We start from the raw sequence: 18,819 nt of genomic DNA on the forward strand, positions 1-18,819 counted from the left end.
ACTCCAGCAGTACGAACATTGCTGGAAATCCCAGGCAGGTTCAGATATGGGACACCTGTAAGCCCAACAGTTTGCTGACACTCAAAATATAGACTGATCCATGAGGAGTGGACACATAGGCAATGCATTTTTCCACCCCCTCCGCCCAGTCATCATTTTGAAATCTGAACTGAGTGTCTCCAGGATGAAGGGGGAGAGAGAGGAAGGCTGCAGAAGGTTGCACAAGGAAGTGAGTCAACAGGACAGTCACAGAAAACAATCAGCCCTTCCACTTACTGTTTGAGTGCTCACATCCACCACAAAGGAGGCTATGTCATGCTGTGTCTTTGGGAGTTCGTTGAGAAAGGCGACAACATTCAGTCTGGTGTGTTTCAGCAGCTTCGCCCGAAGTGCTATGAGCAAAACAAAACAAAGGGAGATAATTAGTTGAAAGCAAAAATACCCAAAGAAGGGACTCCAGCAGGAATTACAAAAAAAAAACACATACTAACTCTTGACTAATGAAGGCCTTATTTGGACTAAGGTATATGCTGTCCAAGCACTGTGCCTCCAATGTTTATTGCTGCAGAGCAATAAAAACAGGGCCCTGTCACATTCTCTGCTTGTGCCACTGAACGCGGCCGCGACAACATGGAAACATTTTGCAGAAACAACATTTCTCACTTGCTTCATGCAAGGGGAAGCATTGATTTGTGTTTCAACACATGGTTTTTAAAAATTATCTTCCTGGCTGTCTTCTCATATCTCAATATGTTGACACACTCAGTGTGGTAAACTTTGGCCTCCAGTGTCTCAAGACTGTACAATAAGGATTTCAGATTGCAGCAGGCAGTAAAAGCATTCATTAGCACAGTGTACCTGACCTTGGTTGCACTGCAGCCAAAACCTAAACTGTGCACTTTCCCTTTTCTAAGTCAAACCCCAGGCTTCAGAAACGGTGACAAATGACAAACCCCAATTATTGGGGCTCAAATGATTGAATCCTCGAGATGTCTTCAGAATCTCCCTTCAGCATTCCCTTCTGCAGGAAAGCCTCTGAGCTCAGGCACTGCAAGCTGTTTATTAGCTCCTTCATGCAGTGCCCTTCCTGTCCCAACCCAATGTCTGGATATTCTTGCTGTAGCACAACATACAAAACCGAAGCAGTAGGAGGCCATTTACCCCTCGTGCGCCATCACACCATTCAACATGACAAGCTTCAATGCCTCTTTCATGATTAATCCTCATAGACCTCAACCCCCCCCACTAATGAAAATAGACCCAATCTGTTTAGTCATTCTTGAAAAATCAATCCCTTCACCTCAGGAATAAGCCTAGTGAATGTCTTTCAAACAGCCTTTCTTAAAAATGGGGATCAAAACTGCACACAGTACTCTGGATGCACCTCACCAACATGCTGCTCAGTTGTAACAAGACTTCCCGGTTATTAAATTCCAAACCCCTTGTAATAAATGTTAAAATTCCATTTGCATTCTTAATTTCTTGCTGCACTTACATGCTAACATTTGATATTTCATGCACAAGAACATACAGATCTCACTGCACTGCATTTTTGGGGTATCCCTTCATTTAAATAGGAGTCTTCCTTTCGATTCTTCTGAATAAAGTCCATTAGTGTTATGAAGTATCTGCTTCAATGCCTTCCACTCACTCTCCTCTTTGCTTATTGTCCAAGCCTGCTTTGGACAACTCTTTCTTCACACCTCTGTAACTATCCTGTTTAAGTTGGTTTGAGATGGAGGTGTTCTTCCTGAATATTAATTGAAGGCGATATTAGAAGATCTAAAAGAGTCAGTTCCTGATTAGGTTCTGCAATGTACTGCTCTAAGAAACAATCCCTGATGCATTCCGCGAATTTGTTTTTCATGGTACCCTTTGCCTGTCTAAACCTGCACTGATATTTGACGATGATCTTCAGTGTGGCCACTCAATCCTGACTTGAACCCTAGTATTATTGAGCAATATACTTAAATCTAATTTGGAATACTCTACAAGGTTTTTGTTTTTGAAAAGAGCAGTACTACAATTTTAAATAGCTGAGATAAAGCAAAAGCAGTATACTGGTGTTTCAATGCTCTCTGAAATGGATGGGGCAGCTGAAGGTTTGTGACATGAGGCCTCAAGCGGAGTTCTCTACAGCCAGCGCAGCCAAGGGTCACTGGGCATTTGCCCCGATGCAGTTCAAGAGGCAATGTTCCAGTGTAATGCCCATCTGATAATGCTGTCAGGTTTATACTGCTCATCATCTACTCTTCACACTTGCAACCTTGCAATCTGGCTGCATTTGCTGCCTCCTGAATGTGGTGCTGGAAAAGCACAGCAGGTCAGGCAGTATCCGAGATGCTACCTGACCTGCTGTGCTTTTCCAGCACCACACTATCTCGACTCTGATCGCCAGCATCTGGAGTCCTCACTTTCTCCTTAGCTGCCTCCACCCTATCCTTTCATCTCGAGAATCTCTTTCTTCCACAATTCTTGTCAGGGGAAATTTGTACTGTGAAGAAGTCCTTCCCTTAACTGCTCTCTGCCCCTCTAAAAACTTCAAATCCATTCCCCCGCTAATACCAGCAACCACTCCTGTTCCTAAACTCACCCCCTGCCAGGTACAATCATCCTGCTTCTTCCTCCTATCTCAGAGTGCATTTGTACACCTTACATGGTATAGCAAGGTGTACAAATGTGAGGTACTGCCAGCAATTAAACAGCGCTAGCCATAACAGTGGAGCCTAATTCTACTCTCACTCCACATTCACAGGCTCAGCAGATGGTCAACTAGAAACTGGGCTAACGTTCAGCTTCTCACAGCAGATTCCTGCCCAAGAGATCAGCAATCATGAAAGCTGGGAACATTCTATCCTGCACAACGCATGGGAGGGTGCGCAGGGCTGAAATCGGTTGCACGAATGGCTAGGTGGTGCAGTAATGAGAGACACAAACTGCACAGGTTAAGGTTGAATCCCTGGTCTGTACGGAGCTAGCAGATCCTATCCAGGGCTGTGACCATGGGCTCAAAGAACATGACACTGGAGTCATCATTTCTCATTACTGTCAGAGACCCTGTGAATGTGGGTGCTAGATAACAATTACAATACCCCAATGGCAGAAGAACGTTCATACAAGGTCAGCCTCTCTAGTGAGGTTCCACATAGCTGGAATAAGAGAGGAGCCTGATTCAGCGATTTCCGGATAGTACGGAGCGAAGTCAAAATAAAAGCTTGAGTTGTTTTCAATATTACTCTTATCAGACGGCAGATTATTTTATCACAGGTAGAAAAGACAGATAAGATTGCAATTGACAGAATACAAATATATCCTGTAAGACGAGGATTCCAGCAAAAACAATGCAACATCTCAAAAAGTACACAGAGCCTGGGTTTGGAAAGTGGTGCAAGATACAGCAGTTAATATGAAATCCAGCAGGCACAAGTACACGGATGTGCTATACAATAGGATTGTACTGGACTTTATCACCTGCTTCCCCGATCATCTGGGTGCTTTGAAACTGAATGACTCATTTTAAAAAAATCAAACATGGAGTGATAACCTAATGCAAAGTTGGCTTTCAGTACTTTTCAAATAAATGCCATTTTGTTTATGACACCGATCATCACATGATCGATCGCAAGAGTCTACACCAGATCTTTCAGCTGGATCAGAAGCTAATCTGTTTAAAAGAAACGCCCTCGTTTGAGTCCTGAGCGTCCGGTCTGAGCCCAGAGGAATTTTCCATAGTTTTGTTTTAAAAATCACAAAGCAAAACGGATTTTAATATCTTCTGATATTGATTGATTTGCGATTCACTTTAGATGGAAACAGAGCAACGGTCATAGAGATATACAGCATGGAAACAGACCCTTCGGTCCAACCTGTCCATGTCGACCAGATATCCCAACCCAATCTAGTCCCACCTGCCAGCACCCGGCTCATATCCCTCCAAACTCTTCCTATTCATATACCCATCCAAATGCCCCTTAAATGGTGCAATTGTACTAACCTCGACCACATCCTGTGGCAGCTCATTCCATACACACACCACCCTCTGTGTGAAAAGGTTGCCTCGTAGGTCTCTTTTATATCTTTCCCCTCTCACCCTAAACCTATGCCCTCTAGCTTTGGATTCCCGACTCCAGGGAAAAGACTTTGCCTACTTACCCTATCCGTGCCCCTCATAATTTGGTAAACCTCTAGAAGGCCACCCACAGTGTTCTTTTAAAGGACAGAATGCTGCATATGAAATCAAAAATCAAATGGCATTTGACTTACTTGGGTCCTTCAGTCTCCTCACGTTTCTGCTCTCCTTGAAATACTCTCCCAGACTGCTCCTGCTTGGACACAACACATTATTTTCAGGACAGTGAAGAAGTGCAGCTCTTGCAAGGTGAGGTAATAGCTGCCCCAAGTTGTTTCCTTCACAACGCCACAGTAAAATGTTATGTAAGAATAACCATTTAAAAAAATTCACTCAAGAATCTTCATGCTCTCCTTTCAGTTCTGTTTGCTGCGATAATGCACATTCCAGGTACAGAATATTTTCTGCCTAATCAAAGGGGCAGTGTCTCAAGCATCCATAATGCTTGCTTTAAATGCCTCACCCAAACAGTGTTGGCTTGGCATAGGCAATCTTATTGTTCCCACGTCCAGCCAGCAGGATTCTCACAAAGCTTCCAGCGCCACTGGGAAGGACCAGAGCTCACTGTTGTAACACAATGTGATCGAGTTCAGTACAGAGGAACCTGAATTATCCAAAGCACACAGGCGGGGAGTATTTCCTTCAGATAACCGAATGCCGGATAACAGCTTGATCTTGCCAGACAATCTGATATTTGGATAATCAAATGCCAGATAATCAAAGTTCCTCTGTAATCAGTTTTATCATCCCAGAAAGGTGCATAGAAGGGTACATTCCCTCCCTCCTCCCCCCCCTCCCCCAGCATCCATGAAGAGGGACTCATCTTCCTTTCCAGGGGGTGCAAGTGTGTGAGGGGCAGAGCAGGAGAAGGTCTGTGTGTGGGCTGTAGGGGTCACTGTGTATTTGTGGGGGGTGCGGAGGGGAGGAAAAGAGGGAAGGCAGCACATGTGTATGTCTGTGCGCATGTATGTGAGTGCGCAAATACGTACCCGGGGTTCTCGTGCAAAGGTGCATGTTTGGGGTATGGGTGACACATGTGGACAGCATGTGCAGGGATGCATGGAGGTCGTGGGGTGTGTAAGTGGGTGTGGGCCCAGGGCATGTACAGGGTTGCAAGTGCCAGGTGCAGGTAATGTAAGGTGCTTATGAACCTGCAAATGTGTGCTTGCATTCAAGCCCTGTATCACTCTGAGTTTGCCTGAAGGTCACAAACCTGGCAGGGTTCTGTGGAGAAAAGGGAATACTGAGCGAGCAGCAAGCTGTATCGTGGTAGGCATCCAGCAGCCCTTGCCGGTCTGTTGAATCATAAACCGAATAGTACCTACAAAGGGAAGAACAACAAAGTCAGGGAGTGGCAACAAAGGTCTTTCCCTTGGTCAGTCAGCTTGGTTTGGATTATTGAAGTCTCTGATATCCCAAAGTGACAGTGAACAGTTCACACTAGCTGCTGTCTCACTCATTCTTTGGTCTAAAATGAGGTGCTAAATGAATGAGAGACAGGAGGCTGACTTGTCTGCAGACTACTTTGTATCAGGAGCTGGGCAGACAGAGCAATCAATTGTAATAAACTCTCCAACACAAGGAGTACCTACTCTTGATAGACAAGCCACTTTTGGAAGGATGTTGTGAAACTTGAAAGGGTTCAGAAAAGATTTACAAGGAGGTTGCCAGGGTTGGAGGGTTTCAGCTATAGAGGGAAGCTGAATAGGCTGGGGCTGTTCTCCCTGGAGCATCGGAGGCTGAGGGGTGACCTTATAGAGGTTTATAAAATCATGAGGGCATGGATGGGATAAATAGACAAAGTCTTTTCCCTGGGGTTGGGGAGTCCAGAACTAGAGAGCATAGGTTTAGGGTGAGAGGGGAAAGATATAGAAGGGACCTAAGGGGCAATATTTTCATGTAGAGGGTGGTACGTGTATGGAATGAGCTGCCAGAGGAAGTGGCGGAGGCTGGTACAATTGCAACATTTAAAAGGCATCTGGATGGGTACATGGATAGGAAGGGTTTAGGGGGATATGAGCCAATTGTTGGCAAATGGGACTAGATTAGATTGGGATATCTGGTCGGCATGGACGAGTTGGACGGTCTCTGTGCTGTACGTCTCTATGACTCTATTTAACCTGATATATCAACTCTAAAGATACATGAATCCATAAATCATTTTATGAAAAACATTTCTTCTTCTGGGACTTTGATCCCTTTCTTATATTTTATTTATTTTCCACAAAGGGAGACAGACCACCTGAAAGACTTCAAACACAGAAGAGACTAGACAGAGTTCAGACCTTTGTTTTGTTGCTCAGTAATTCTCCAGACTGCAAACTATTTTTAACTGCTCTACTCAGCATGCACGTGTTGCCTTCTGTTTTCCTTTAAGGGGAGCAGGAGGCCATTCAGCCCTTCAAGCCCGTTCAACCATTCGATGAGATCACTGATGATCTCTAGCCCAACTCCAGATACGATCTTTGGCCCATATCCCTTATGACCTTAACTTTACAAAAATGCAGCTAGAACATAGAACATTACAGCGCTGTATCGGCCCTTTGACCCTTGATGTTGCACCAGTCTGTGAAACCAAATTGAAGCCTATCTAGCCTACATTATTCCATTTTCATCCATATCTTTATCCAATGACCACTTAAATGCCCTTAAAGTTGGCAGGCAGTGCGTCCCACACCCCACTACTCTGAGTGAAGAAACTGCCTCTGACATCTGTTCTATATCTACCACCCCTCAATCTATAGCTATGTCCCCTCGTGCTAGGCATCACCATCAGAGGAAAAAGGCTCTCACTGTCCACCCTTTGTAACCCTTTGATTATATGTCTCAATTAAGTCACCTCTCCACCTCCTTCTCTCTAATGAAAACAACCCCAAGTCCCTCAGCCTTTCCTCATAAGATCATCCCTTCATACCAACATTCTAGTAAATCTCCTCTGAACTATTCCAAAGCTTCCACATCCTTCCTATAGCTGTGTCAGATTTAAAATTAACAACTGATCTTTCCTTCACTACTGTTTGTGGAAGAGTGCCAAACATCTACCACTCTTTCTGTGGACAAGTATTTCCTAACATCTCTCCTCAGTGGTCTGGCCCCAATTCTCCGAGTATGCCCCTAGTTCTGGAACCCCCCAACAGTGGAAGTGGTTTATTATCTACCCGGTCTTTTCCTGTTTAAAAGAAACAAGGGTGCTATTCCTTTAGCTTCAGTCATGACTTAGAAGTTAACAGCTCCTTTAACACTGAAGTGTTGCGTAATTGTCTCTTGATAGGCATATTGTGAAACATGATCTGACACTACGCCCCATAAAGAGATAAAAGGACAGGCCACCACAAGTTTGGCCAGAAACAGGTTTTAAGGACAGCTTTGGGAGGAGGTTGCAAATGTACAGAGTCAGAAGTGATAGAGATAGAGAGGTTTCAGGCTGACGTTTCAAAAGCTCACAGCAAAGGCATGGCTGCCAAAGTCAGAGTTACAACTGTTGACAGAACCGAGAGCTCAGAGAGCTTGGAGGAACTTTTAGAGATAATGCAAAGGGGAAAGGCCATGGAGAGATTTGAGAATTAGGGTGCATACTTTAAAATCCAGGCGTGGTCAAACTGGGAGTCAATGTAGTCATGACGACTGTAGGCCTGATGGGTGAAAAGGACTTGGAGGGAAAGGTTGTAGCCTGGGACAAGCTCAAGTCCTGCAGCCTAGAGGGCAGAGGTCAAGGGAAAGTTGGAATTGTCAAGTCTATAGACAACTAAGGCACAGATGAGCTCCTTTAGCAGTATAAGTACAGAAATAGGGCAAGGCCTGACACTGTTATGGCAGTGGAAGCTAACAGCAACTAGGCAAAATACTGTCAACACACTTTGGTGGTGTCACATTACAAATCATCACTGGAAGTTACTGAAGCACAAGGTGACCAGACGTTTGGCTCAAAAGCCTTAGCTGAAAGAGGAAAACCTCCAAGCATAAGCCACGCTGGCTCAGCAACACCCAGAGAACATCAGGAGAATGAAATCTAATGGACACATATAAATAGATATCACACCACAGTCAGGTGGACAAACAGAAGACAGAACAAACGATCATGGAATGACAAAATACCGGCACAGCAGGTTAACCTTTGTTGTTTTTAATTTCAGATTTCTAGCTTTTTTTTAAAAAAAAACAATTTCCCCTTGCTTTTGGTGAAATTGGCTCCAAGAACAAGTTGGGAATAGAAGAATGTGCTGGGTTACAGTGAATAGACAAGCGGATGACACAACTTTTAATGGACTATTGCATCCAGTTCAAATCTGAGATTCACTGTTTTAAAGCAAAGGATGGCCTGGAATTGGTCGAAAGGACAGAATTATATATGTATCTGACAACAAAAAAATCTGTTTTTAAAAAGTTCCTTTTTCTTTATGTATAAAGATTGACACACATCTGATTGCACAGGTACTTACTGCTGTATGAATCGTGATACGAGCACTTTGATTTCATCTGTACCAAAGTAACTAGCCTGTTAAAAGAAAACAAATAGCGCATTAAACACTATATCCACACTTTACCTAGCGCTAATAATCACCGTGATTCTTGCATACCTGACAAACTTGCTCAAAAGAACTTTGAACACAGCATATCTTCAACTTCTTACATAGTGCCTTTAAGATCTCAATAAGGAGGTGGTGTTTAGGTTAACATCACATCCAATCCAGGACGCCTGACAGTACAGCGCTCCATCAGTTGAATGCCAGAACAACAGGATAGACTTAAATATTAAGGTAGTGAGTAATACTGCATACAAGATTCTGGGTTTAAACTGAGGTTATGCGTAGCTACAAAGGCAAAGGAGTTACGATAAATTCAAATTGAAACACTAGCTCACAGTGTGGAGGAGTGTGCCTGATTTTGTTTGGTCTGGTCTCATACTCAGTCGCAACAAATTCAAATTCCACTAGGCTAGCTGAAGGGTTTTAAATTCAATTAATTTAAACTGAAATAAAACGCTCAGCTCATGAAAAGTGATCAGGGGACCACTGCATTGTCTCAAAATAGCATCCAGTTCAAAGTTCTTCAGAACAGGAAACCTATTGCCCTTACTCAGTCTGGCCTGCATGTGACTCCAAACCCACATCCATGTGGTTTACTCTCAAGTGCCCTTTGAAACAGTTTGCAAAGCCCCTGAGACATAGAGCTCTGACCACTAACTGCCCGAGGGGAAGAGGCAATAGACAACAACAAAAAAAAAACTGGCTTTGCCAGAGTCACTCACATCCAAGACCGAATAACAAAAAGAAAGCGCTTTCTCAAGATCACACTTTCGGGAAGGATGTTAAGGCTTTCATAAAGATACAGAATAGATCTGCCAAATTAGTTCCAAGGATAAGGAATTTCTGTTTCACAGATAGACTGGTGAGCGTGAGAGGTTGAGGAGGATGGAGCTTTGATAAATTGAAAGGGGTTTAAACAAAGGAAATGGACAGAAAATGTACCCATTGGCAGAGAAGTCAGGAACAGACTTTAACTGACTAGCAAAAGAAGTAACTGCAACATGAGTGTAAAAAAAGACATTTTAAATGTTGAGAGTGGTTAGGATTTGAATGCACTGTCTGAAAGTGTGCTGGCGATCTCAGTTAGAGTTAGTCAAAGTGTTCTTGCAGAGAGCTTGCATGAACATGACAGGCCAAATGGCTCCCTTTGATACTGCAACCAATATATGATAGATGGCTTCTCTGGTACTTGCAGCAACTGACTCCTGTCTGCCCTGTAACATTCCTGCCACCTCACCATGTGATCTGTATGCATTATGATCCCAATGCTCAAGTCTTGCTTGATGCTCAAATTTGTCATTGCTTCATTTCAGGCAAAATACTATAGAGTCTGTGAAGTACTCTATCCAAAGCCCTTGTGTTGCTCCTAGATTGTAGAATCTAACACCATACCCCAACTGGGTCATGAAATCGACTCAGCATTACCTTTTGGCCTTTGTGCACTTGATCAAATCTGCAATCTACCCAGAGGTGCTGTGTCATTAACAGTCTCACTGTCTCAACCTGCATCCACCAGATCTTCCACAACAAGGTCATTTTCAGTACAAGATATCCACTTCTACCAAAGCAGTCTATTCCTACCATACCTTGCACGAAGGAAGCGTAGTTGGAGTCTCAACGTCAAAGGAAATGGGAGGTGGGAGTTCATGACCGTCCTATAGGTAGAAAACCACTGAGCATCAGGAGATCGCAGTATAATTCAGTCCTTTCCATTGCCAACCCACCCAAAATTAAACAAAAGGCTTTGATATTGGCTTTGTAAAACCAGTTCTATGAAGTCTGTGATCCTGCCAATCTTGCATTGAAAGGTGAATTACAATCCAATAGTTCTAAATTAAATCAATGAAGACAAGTGGGAAATATAAATAATCACATTACAGTAAATTCAAAAAGACCTGTTTCACAATTGCACCCCACGCCCACCCCCATCCCACCAGTATCTTTATTTCAATTCAATTACCGCACCCAGCTCTCAGGGATACTACAAACACCGTATTAATTTCGAGAAACCAGTGAGTGATGTACTTACCAGTCTGAGTAACTTTGGAAATTTTTCCCTGACAGCACTGTCAAACATTGCAAAGAGGGAGAGAGGTGAAACAAATAAAAGGGAAAAACATGAGAAAACTTCCACAGATGAAGAAAGTGGCCCCACATTTGCCTTCCCGCCACCCCCACGAGACGGACTAAAACAAAACCAACCTGATTCTCGAATCTTCGCTAATCTAATCAATGTTAAATCTGGACGCTGAAGTCCAGAGAAGTTCCTTTCCCAGCCACAAGGACATTTTCTAAACAGTCCCTCACCAGGAAAGGAGCCTCAAAAAGAGGTAGGATCTATTTTGATAAAAATGGGGGAGAGTGCGAAATTTTTGGAAGTAAAATGAAATAGAACCAAAAGGATAACATTTAACATTTTGAATAGTGCTGCCTTTAGAATCGATTTTTCAGGAAGCTGGCGTTTCAGTTGAAATAAAGGTCATGCTGGTTTGTGATGAGAACTTTAACCCACATTCCACACCTTTTGTCCTGGCCTGGCATTGCACAAGTGGAACACTCTTATCAATAGCTGCCAAATGTTTGAATGGAACACGGTCAGTCAGCAGCAGGCCCCATAAACAACTCAATAGGATTACTCTCTCACATCTGCAATGCACTCACTACTCAGTAGCAACAGACCAGTGATGGCCTTTTAAGTGCTGCTCTGGAATCACTGTTTGCCACAACAGTTTGTGAAACTGCATAATTCCCTTGAGAATATAAAGCTGGCGTGGGATAATGCATACTTGCATTTGTAGCCTAACAGAAACTTGGTTCATCTTCACAGTGCTGAAAATGTGTTGCTGGAAAAGCATTCCTGAAGAAGGGCTCATGCCTGAAACGTCGATTCTCCTGCTCCTTGGATGCTGCCTGACCTGCTGCGCTTTTCCAGCAACACATTTTCAGCTCTGATCTCCAGCATCGGCAGTCCTCACTTTCACCTTCACAGTGGCAGAGTGCATGTAGGGGTGATTCAGGTTCCATGTTTTGTAGGAGATGGCACGGTCTAGGATGTGTTATTGGAAGTGATTCTGCTGCTTTGCGTCTGGACATCGGTCATAATTATGTCTAGTAATTGCCATAAATGCATCTAAAAGATCAGAATGTTTTGAAATGCTGGAAAAATCAAGCATTAATTGGTTTTAGGTCAACAATTAAGTCTACTGGAGCAGCAAGCTTTTTGTTAGTCCTATTTAGCAACATTAAAAACACTTACAAAAGCTAAATGCGGCCAAACTTACAGCAATTGTTGAGGTAAATTACTTCTGGAAGCAGGACGAGAAAGGGTCTCTAGACAGGCACTCACACAAAGTTTCAGTGTAAAGTGAAGTTATCTTTCATATCGCTGCACCACATTGTCTGTTACTAAAGAATCTCATTTCATTTTCATCTGCTTCTGGATATGGGTGCAGCAGACTCATTTCTTTTTAAAGCAAGTGCCTGGAATAACTAAACTGCCCAAACAATTTTAATAATGTGGAATTTACAGCAACTTGGCACTAGTCCACACCACATTCCAGCAGCCACACTGAATACTGAGGGACTGGAATTCATTCATTTACGAAACGAGGACACAAACTATCTTGGGAGTCATCAGCTCACGTGAATAACAGCAAAGCTAAATCTGGGATGCATGGGTGTTTACTCTTAAAAAGCCTTAGAAGGTCAACTAAAAGCAACAGTGCCTTCATTCTCCCGCATATTCAGTTTCCGTTTACTTACCAAGCTATCACTCACCTGCGCAGAGGCGACATTTAACAGGATCAATGTTGGGAAAAGAATACCAACACTCTGGTTAGTTGGAATTGGGTGGGGAGAAGGATTAAACCAGTGTGATATCACAGAGGTGCTAGCTATCAACTCCACCCAAATTATTACCGGACATCCGGAGGGAACAAACAAAAATTAACAATTGGTTGGCAAATCTAGATTTTTTTTTTTAAAAACCTACAAGAAAGGTCTCATAAGTAGATCTCAAGAGTAACAAAACGAGGCAAAAGCCAGTGAAACAGAGAATGATAACAAAGGCAAGGGAAGAGAACTAGGGGAAAACACAGTGGATGAGTTAGGATGAGAGTAGACTGAAGGGCTGTTGTCCAAAGAACACCTAATTATACAACCACTCATTAAAATTGGTCGTATTATATCATGACATCTTAAAATAATTTTTAAACTACTGATGTCTTGTCAAATCTTTTGTGACAGGATTCAATGAGCTTTCCTTCCTTCCCAAAGGTTTGTTGTTAAATCGGTTCTGAAAGATATTTCAACATGCCCACAAAATTGGCATTTTCCTTTGTCAAAAATACAGTGAATACAATGTATTGGGTGCACGATTTTCCTTCCATCAAGCTGCTTTGCCAGCCAGAAACTCAGCTAGATTCCCAATACAGATGCAAAAGCCAGGGATCTGCCAAAGCCACATGACCACAGGCCACTACTTTGAAGGCCAATGCACGACTGTGCCTGTCTTAGGTTGTTCCTCGCTCGAGGAATCTTACCCGTCACTGGCTAACCAGTCTTCTTCACTGACCAACAAAAATCCACATCCACTTCGCAGACATAAGGACGGACACAGGCAGTGGTTCAGATTTTCTTTGTTTCTTCAAAATTTGATGCCAAGCAAACTGCTACTGTAGGTTTGCAATTCAAACTTCATCGGGTAAAGAGCAACTGGCTTATTACTGTGATCAGTGGCTTTTGAGACCAATCAAAGCTTTTTAGGAATACAAGATGCTGGCTGGGAATCTTTTGGGTAAACAATAGTTTCTTGAGTCTTGAGGCATATCGCACTTCACAACCGCTAACCACAGCATAAAAAGCACAAATTTACCTGTTGCAAATTTGAACAGGAAAAACTATACAACTAGGTGGTCTTTGGACTACGGCCCTCACATTCTGAGACCCTAAAGGAGACTGATTAGAAATGAATCCATGGTCTTTCACAACAAGAGTTGGGTCTACAGGGTTTTGGTAAAGCTATTACAAACAGAATAGGTTATTAACAGCTTGCCTATGGGGAAAGATACTCACTTAGAGCATATATTTATACATGAAATATCAACACCACATCTATATTAATGGTTATGCAAAAAATAATTTTGTTATCTCCCAATATTACTGATATTCAAAGAAATTAATGAGAAAATTAGAATATTTTTAAATAGAAGTAAGTTTAAGAAAATTATATTGTCTGTCATTTGAGGGGCTCCCTGGTACAAAACCACAGCAAGGGGTCCTTCCACTGACCTGACATATGTAGCCTGATCCCGGAAGCTGTCACACAGAGGGTTCCCATCCAACCACAGCTCTTCCAGCTTGAAGCCTTTTATTTTGTCCAGATCTCTTTCGGATTTGAGCTGAACAGAGATTTAAGTTGCATGTTCCTTAAGGTGACCACAATGATTTCACTGATATGAAAATAAAACCTTGCCTTTGCAACCTCACTCAAAATGCCTGTGCTACCTATGAACCAGAAATTTCAACTTGAGATCATTTTCCAAGAATAAATAAACTATTTTACAAAATGAGTGCATCGCGGCCAAAAGTCCTTTCTTGAAGTATGCGACCTTCATTTTCCATAATACAAAGCGATACAGGCACTCATGAGTTACATCAATTAATTTTCTCGTAGATGCTCCGTAAAATTGCACAGCTGTATCCAGGAGTAATAGTGCGTGCATCCATCTCTTACAGAAGCACATTTTGAAAAAATCTTCTAGTGTCTTTTTCTATTAGTCTCTCAAGAACCCAAAGTTGATAAAAGTTAAAATTTATTTGCCCCAGAGTCACTGCAGCAGAGATTAAGCCCTCAGATGGCAGGATTGCTTTGAGGAGAGATCAAGGAAAGTGGATCTCTATTCTCTGGGATTTTAAAAAAGTGACTCCACTGAAACTTATAAAATCCTTACAGGGCTTGACAGGTTAAATATATAAAGGATCTTTCCCCTGGTTGGTGAATCGAGAGGACATCATTTCATGATAAAGGGGCAGGCCATTTATAATTGAAAAGAAAGAACATTTTTGAAAAGAAATCGGTGATTCTTTGAAATTCTCTATCAGAGGGCTATGGAAGCTAATCATTAAGCAGGTTTAAGACAGAAATCAATAGGTTTCTGGAGACTAAAAACATTAAGGAATATAGTGATGATGTACGAAGATGACATTGACAAAGTGATCCTCCATTATTTAGAATTTTTATTGTTCCTAATAAAAAGCAACAGTCAAAACCAGTGAACTTTAAAAACTACCAGGGAAGGTTGGTAATTGAGAATATTGATGAATTCCTCTAACTCTGCTTCTCTGCAAGTCCAAATAACCCAATACGTCAATGCAAGTACAGAAAGCATCGTTACTATGTGACTGCATCTCATCTGATGAAGGAATTAATGGGAATACAAAAGAATTCTTTGAGAAATCTCAAAAACAGCCCTCGGCAGAGTAGTGGTGGTGGTTTGGAGGTAGAATGGGGTGATATATTTTGATCACAGTTCATATAACAACAACAACTAAGCTTCTCGTCATTGGTGCAAACAGATACTCACCTCGTTTCTGGAAAGGTTTAAAATTTTCAAACTGGGCGCTTTGGTGATCAGGTCTGCCAGGTCATCCAGTCGGTAGAGCCTGTTATTGCCCAGGTTGAGCGAGAGTAACTGTAAAACAAGAGGAGTCACAGCTTACAATTGTCAAACAGACAAGGGCAGAATTCTGAATAGGAGGGCTAGTGGGCAGAACTAGCCATTTTAATGAAACAATCAGCAGTGGCCTGTTAGTTCTACAGTATTGTTACAGTCCCCAGTTAGCTATGCATTACAGTATACACAAAGCTACAGAAAGTTCCTCTGCAGGATTTTGCAAACACCAGAGGTTGGCTGCTTCAACCTTTCCATTGTTATAGAAAATACGAATGAAGTGTTCCTCCTCCCACAATTTATACCCTGCATACCTCTGGAATGTTCTCCTCTATGATTTTGATGACTGCGTTCATGGAACTCCTTCTGTTTAACACCACTTCAATATTCTGAGAGACGAGATCTGAGCAACCAAACAATAATTGTTAGGAATCAGAAGCAGTTATTACAATTCATCCAAGGCCTATACGCAATGATGCAAATTGCCACCCAGCTTAAGGAGGGGTGGGGGGGGGGCCTCGGTAAGTGCTTCTACTACCTAGTCATTGTGTCACCCAGCCACACAATTCGTGGTCTGTGCTGGGTGAAAGGGTCTCAATCTCCACAGCATCAGCAATTCATCGAACAGTCCTCAGTTCACGAGTGAGGTGTCTTTCGATACAAGGGCGGGTGGGTCTAAAACAGGCAAACTGGATGGAAGCATTCTTGTCTCTTCCAAGCCCACCGATACTGCTGCAAAAACACTAGCCCTTTCCATGAAATAATTAGCCCAGGACTCCATGAGGTGAGTTTCCAGAGCTTGAGAAAACCCATTAGGCTGAGTTAATTCAAAACACAAGATGTCGTTGCAATACTGAAATGACTAAATGGTCACCTGGAAATGAGTTGGCTGGCCACCTCCATTCAAGGGCAACAAGGGACGGGCAATAAATGCTGCCAGCCAGCAATGCCCACATCCCACAAATGAATAAAAAAAACGAGTCAGAGCTGAGGTCTTTTGAAAAACTCAAAATATCACGTTTCGATTTGGGGGATAGGGGCAAGAGAGAGAAGTAAAATTATTTCTCAAGTGCCCGGTTTCACCTGCAATAGAACTCAGAAAATGTGAGAACTGGGTGAATAGAAGGTAAGAAGTAGGGGAAGAAAATTGGGTAGATTGCAATGTTTTTCATGTAAGTTTTTCTTAACTATCTCAGGCAGCTTCATAGCCATAAAAAACATGGAACCTAACAGATGACAAACAAACCTCAAATTCATACCTGGGTCACTACGTATGCTGTTTAGATCTAGGGCTTGCTGTGATCCATCGTAACGTTTACTCATACACTGCTGCAAATTAAATGGTGATATGTCAATGAAATGAAGGAACAGTCTTAGATAGATCAACTGACCACTTTTTGCTTAGCCCGAAGTTACAAAGTCATGCAAGATGTTTTCTTCCAAAGGTGTCAATTCCTGGCCAAAGCAACACTAATCCTGCCTCTTTCTGCATCATGTTGGAGTGAACCTATAATCTAAACTGTCACTCTAGTACAGTAGCAAGGGATAGGACATGGTTAGAGATACTTTTCTTTAAATGAGATGCTAAACCAAGGCCTTACCTTTCCTCTCAACGACACCAACTGACACTGCAACACGACAAGAAGTGAACACAGAACAGAACAGTTTCGCAGAGGAACAGGCACTTTCGCCCACCACGTCTGCACTGACCTTAATGCCACTCTAAGTTAATCTCATGGGTCTGAATATGATCAATATCCCTCTATTCTCTGCCTGTCTGTCTCAATGTCTCTTAACCTTTGTTACCGTATCTGCTTCTACCTCCCCTGTTGACAGCAAGTTCCAGACATCAACTACACTCTGTTTAAAAAAAACTTGCCTTGCATATCTCCTTTAAACTTTCCCCTTCTCACCTTGAACCTAGTATTTGACATTTCAACCCCAGGAAATAGACTCTGCACCCCACCATTGCCTCTCAATGTTTGAAGATGAGAACACTTTCCTGATGTATGCTAGCATGCATCCCTCAATCAAATACAACTTGATCATCCTTTCAACACAAAAGACTCACAGCTCAACATCCGACACTGCAGTTTACGCTCAAATCTTAACTGCCATTAACGCCTGTAACAGCATCACCTCAAAAGTAGCACATTAGTTATGAAGTGATTGGATGGAGTGCAAGATGCTGTATAAATGCAAGCTCCTTGTCTGCAATCCTTGTGTTGCTTTCTGGTATAATAGATAACTCTTCCTGGTCTTGTCTATTACATCTTACTTCTGTTTTTAAGTGCATTGAAAATAAAGGCTCAAAACAAAACTAGCAACTTCCTCAGCAAAACTTCTCTTTTTCTTCATAAATTTGGATTTATTAACAACTAGTTGGTCATTGGCCAGCAGCAGCTGAAATGTATTTTTAAATCAAAGTCCAAGAAAGCTTTCCTTACCTTTATGTGTTCAATCTCCTCTGATTTGAGCTCATTTGAAACGGAAGATGGCGGCACCGAAGAACTAATGATGATGGCCACCTGAAGGAAATCAAAATGCTTGCTTGCAATCAAATTTAGGATTTTGCCACTCTCGGGAAGCTCAAAGATCTGTGCGCCCTCTCCTTAAATAAACTCAACAGTGCATTGCCCACAACCCTCTTGGGTAGAGAATTCCAAAGATTCACAAACCTTTGAGTGCAGACATTTCTTAAGTTCAGCCCTAAATGATCACCACCCTGTCATGAAGCCATTTTAGACTCCCCAGTCAGCTCAAATTTTCTCAGCATCCACCCGCCCCCTTCTGGATTCTCTGCTGGAAAACAGAAAAGCTTCTGCTTCACATCACTGTGCAGTTTGAGGACAGGACTGGGACATGGTTGGGCTGACCTCCACCGTGGTCCAGCTTAGTGAGACCCAACTGTCTGGACCTGGTACCCCAGGGGAATGACCTGATGTCTGGAGGGGTCAATTTTAAAACAATGGCAATTCTTGGTACTCCTGCTGTGGATCCAGATGTGGTTAGGACAAAACACAGCAAATTTGGTTTTGTTACATCAAAAGGAATTTTTTTTTAAACCACGGGCACAACACGTTACTGTCAGATATATATCTATATAGCCACATACCCTGTACAAATCCTTATCAACAATTCTTCTCGATATCTGCTTTAAAGCATTTGCAGCTGTAGAATCTTCAACATAGAATACTGCCTTGTTGCCATCATAGTGAAACTGTGGAAAGATAGATTTCATTACTGTCGTCGAATTATCAAGTACAAATAAGTCTCTTTCATAAATGTAGAAGAGAACAGAAAGTCATTGAGTGATATATGTCAGAAAAATACAAAGAGAGGGGCGATTCGGCCCATTTCTGTTCTCACTCCCCTGTTCGTTCCCTGCAGCCCCACAAATTTCTATTTCAATGGACTTCTAAATTATGGACATAGAAAAATACAATACAGGAGCAGGAATAAACCCTTCAGTTTCTCAAGCCTGCACAGCCAT

General features: G+C 42.4%; 1 protein-coding gene across 2 annotated transcripts in view; it reads right to left on the bottom strand.

Annotated features, from left to right (window-relative positions):
- Nucleotides 1-18,819, bottom strand: part of LOC122543874 (nuclear RNA export factor 1) — a 65,655-nt gene that overhangs the window by 15,319 nt on the left and 31,517 nt on the right. For both annotated transcript variants that reach the window (XM_087983791.1, XM_087983792.1), the window contains 12 exons: nucleotides 18,442-18,546; nucleotides 17,774-17,854; nucleotides 16,586-16,655; nucleotides 15,641-15,729; nucleotides 15,240-15,347; nucleotides 13,945-14,054; nucleotides 10,685-10,721; nucleotides 10,242-10,310; nucleotides 8,569-8,624; nucleotides 5,343-5,450; nucleotides 4,264-4,322; nucleotides 277-392 (listed from right to left, as the gene is read on the bottom strand). In XM_087983791.1, coding sequence (XP_087839917.1) covers nucleotides 277-392; nucleotides 4,264-4,322; nucleotides 5,343-5,450; nucleotides 8,569-8,624; nucleotides 10,242-10,310; nucleotides 10,685-10,721; nucleotides 13,945-14,054; nucleotides 15,240-15,347; nucleotides 15,641-15,729; nucleotides 16,586-16,655; nucleotides 17,774-17,854; nucleotides 18,442-18,546 — 1,008 coding nt within the window. The remainder of the gene's footprint in view (nucleotides 1-276; nucleotides 393-4,263; nucleotides 4,323-5,342; nucleotides 5,451-8,568; nucleotides 8,625-10,241; nucleotides 10,311-10,684; nucleotides 10,722-13,944; nucleotides 14,055-15,239; nucleotides 15,348-15,640; nucleotides 15,730-16,585; nucleotides 16,656-17,773; nucleotides 17,855-18,441; nucleotides 18,547-18,819) is intronic.

Source organism: Chiloscyllium plagiosum, unplaced genomic scaffold (genome assembly GCF_037043375.1).
Source record: "Chiloscyllium plagiosum isolate Xiang-an unplaced genomic scaffold, Cpla_swu_hap1 HiC_scaffold_46, whole genome shotgun sequence".
Taxonomy (NCBI): domain Eukaryota; kingdom Metazoa; phylum Chordata; class Chondrichthyes; order Orectolobiformes; family Hemiscylliidae; genus Chiloscyllium; species Chiloscyllium plagiosum.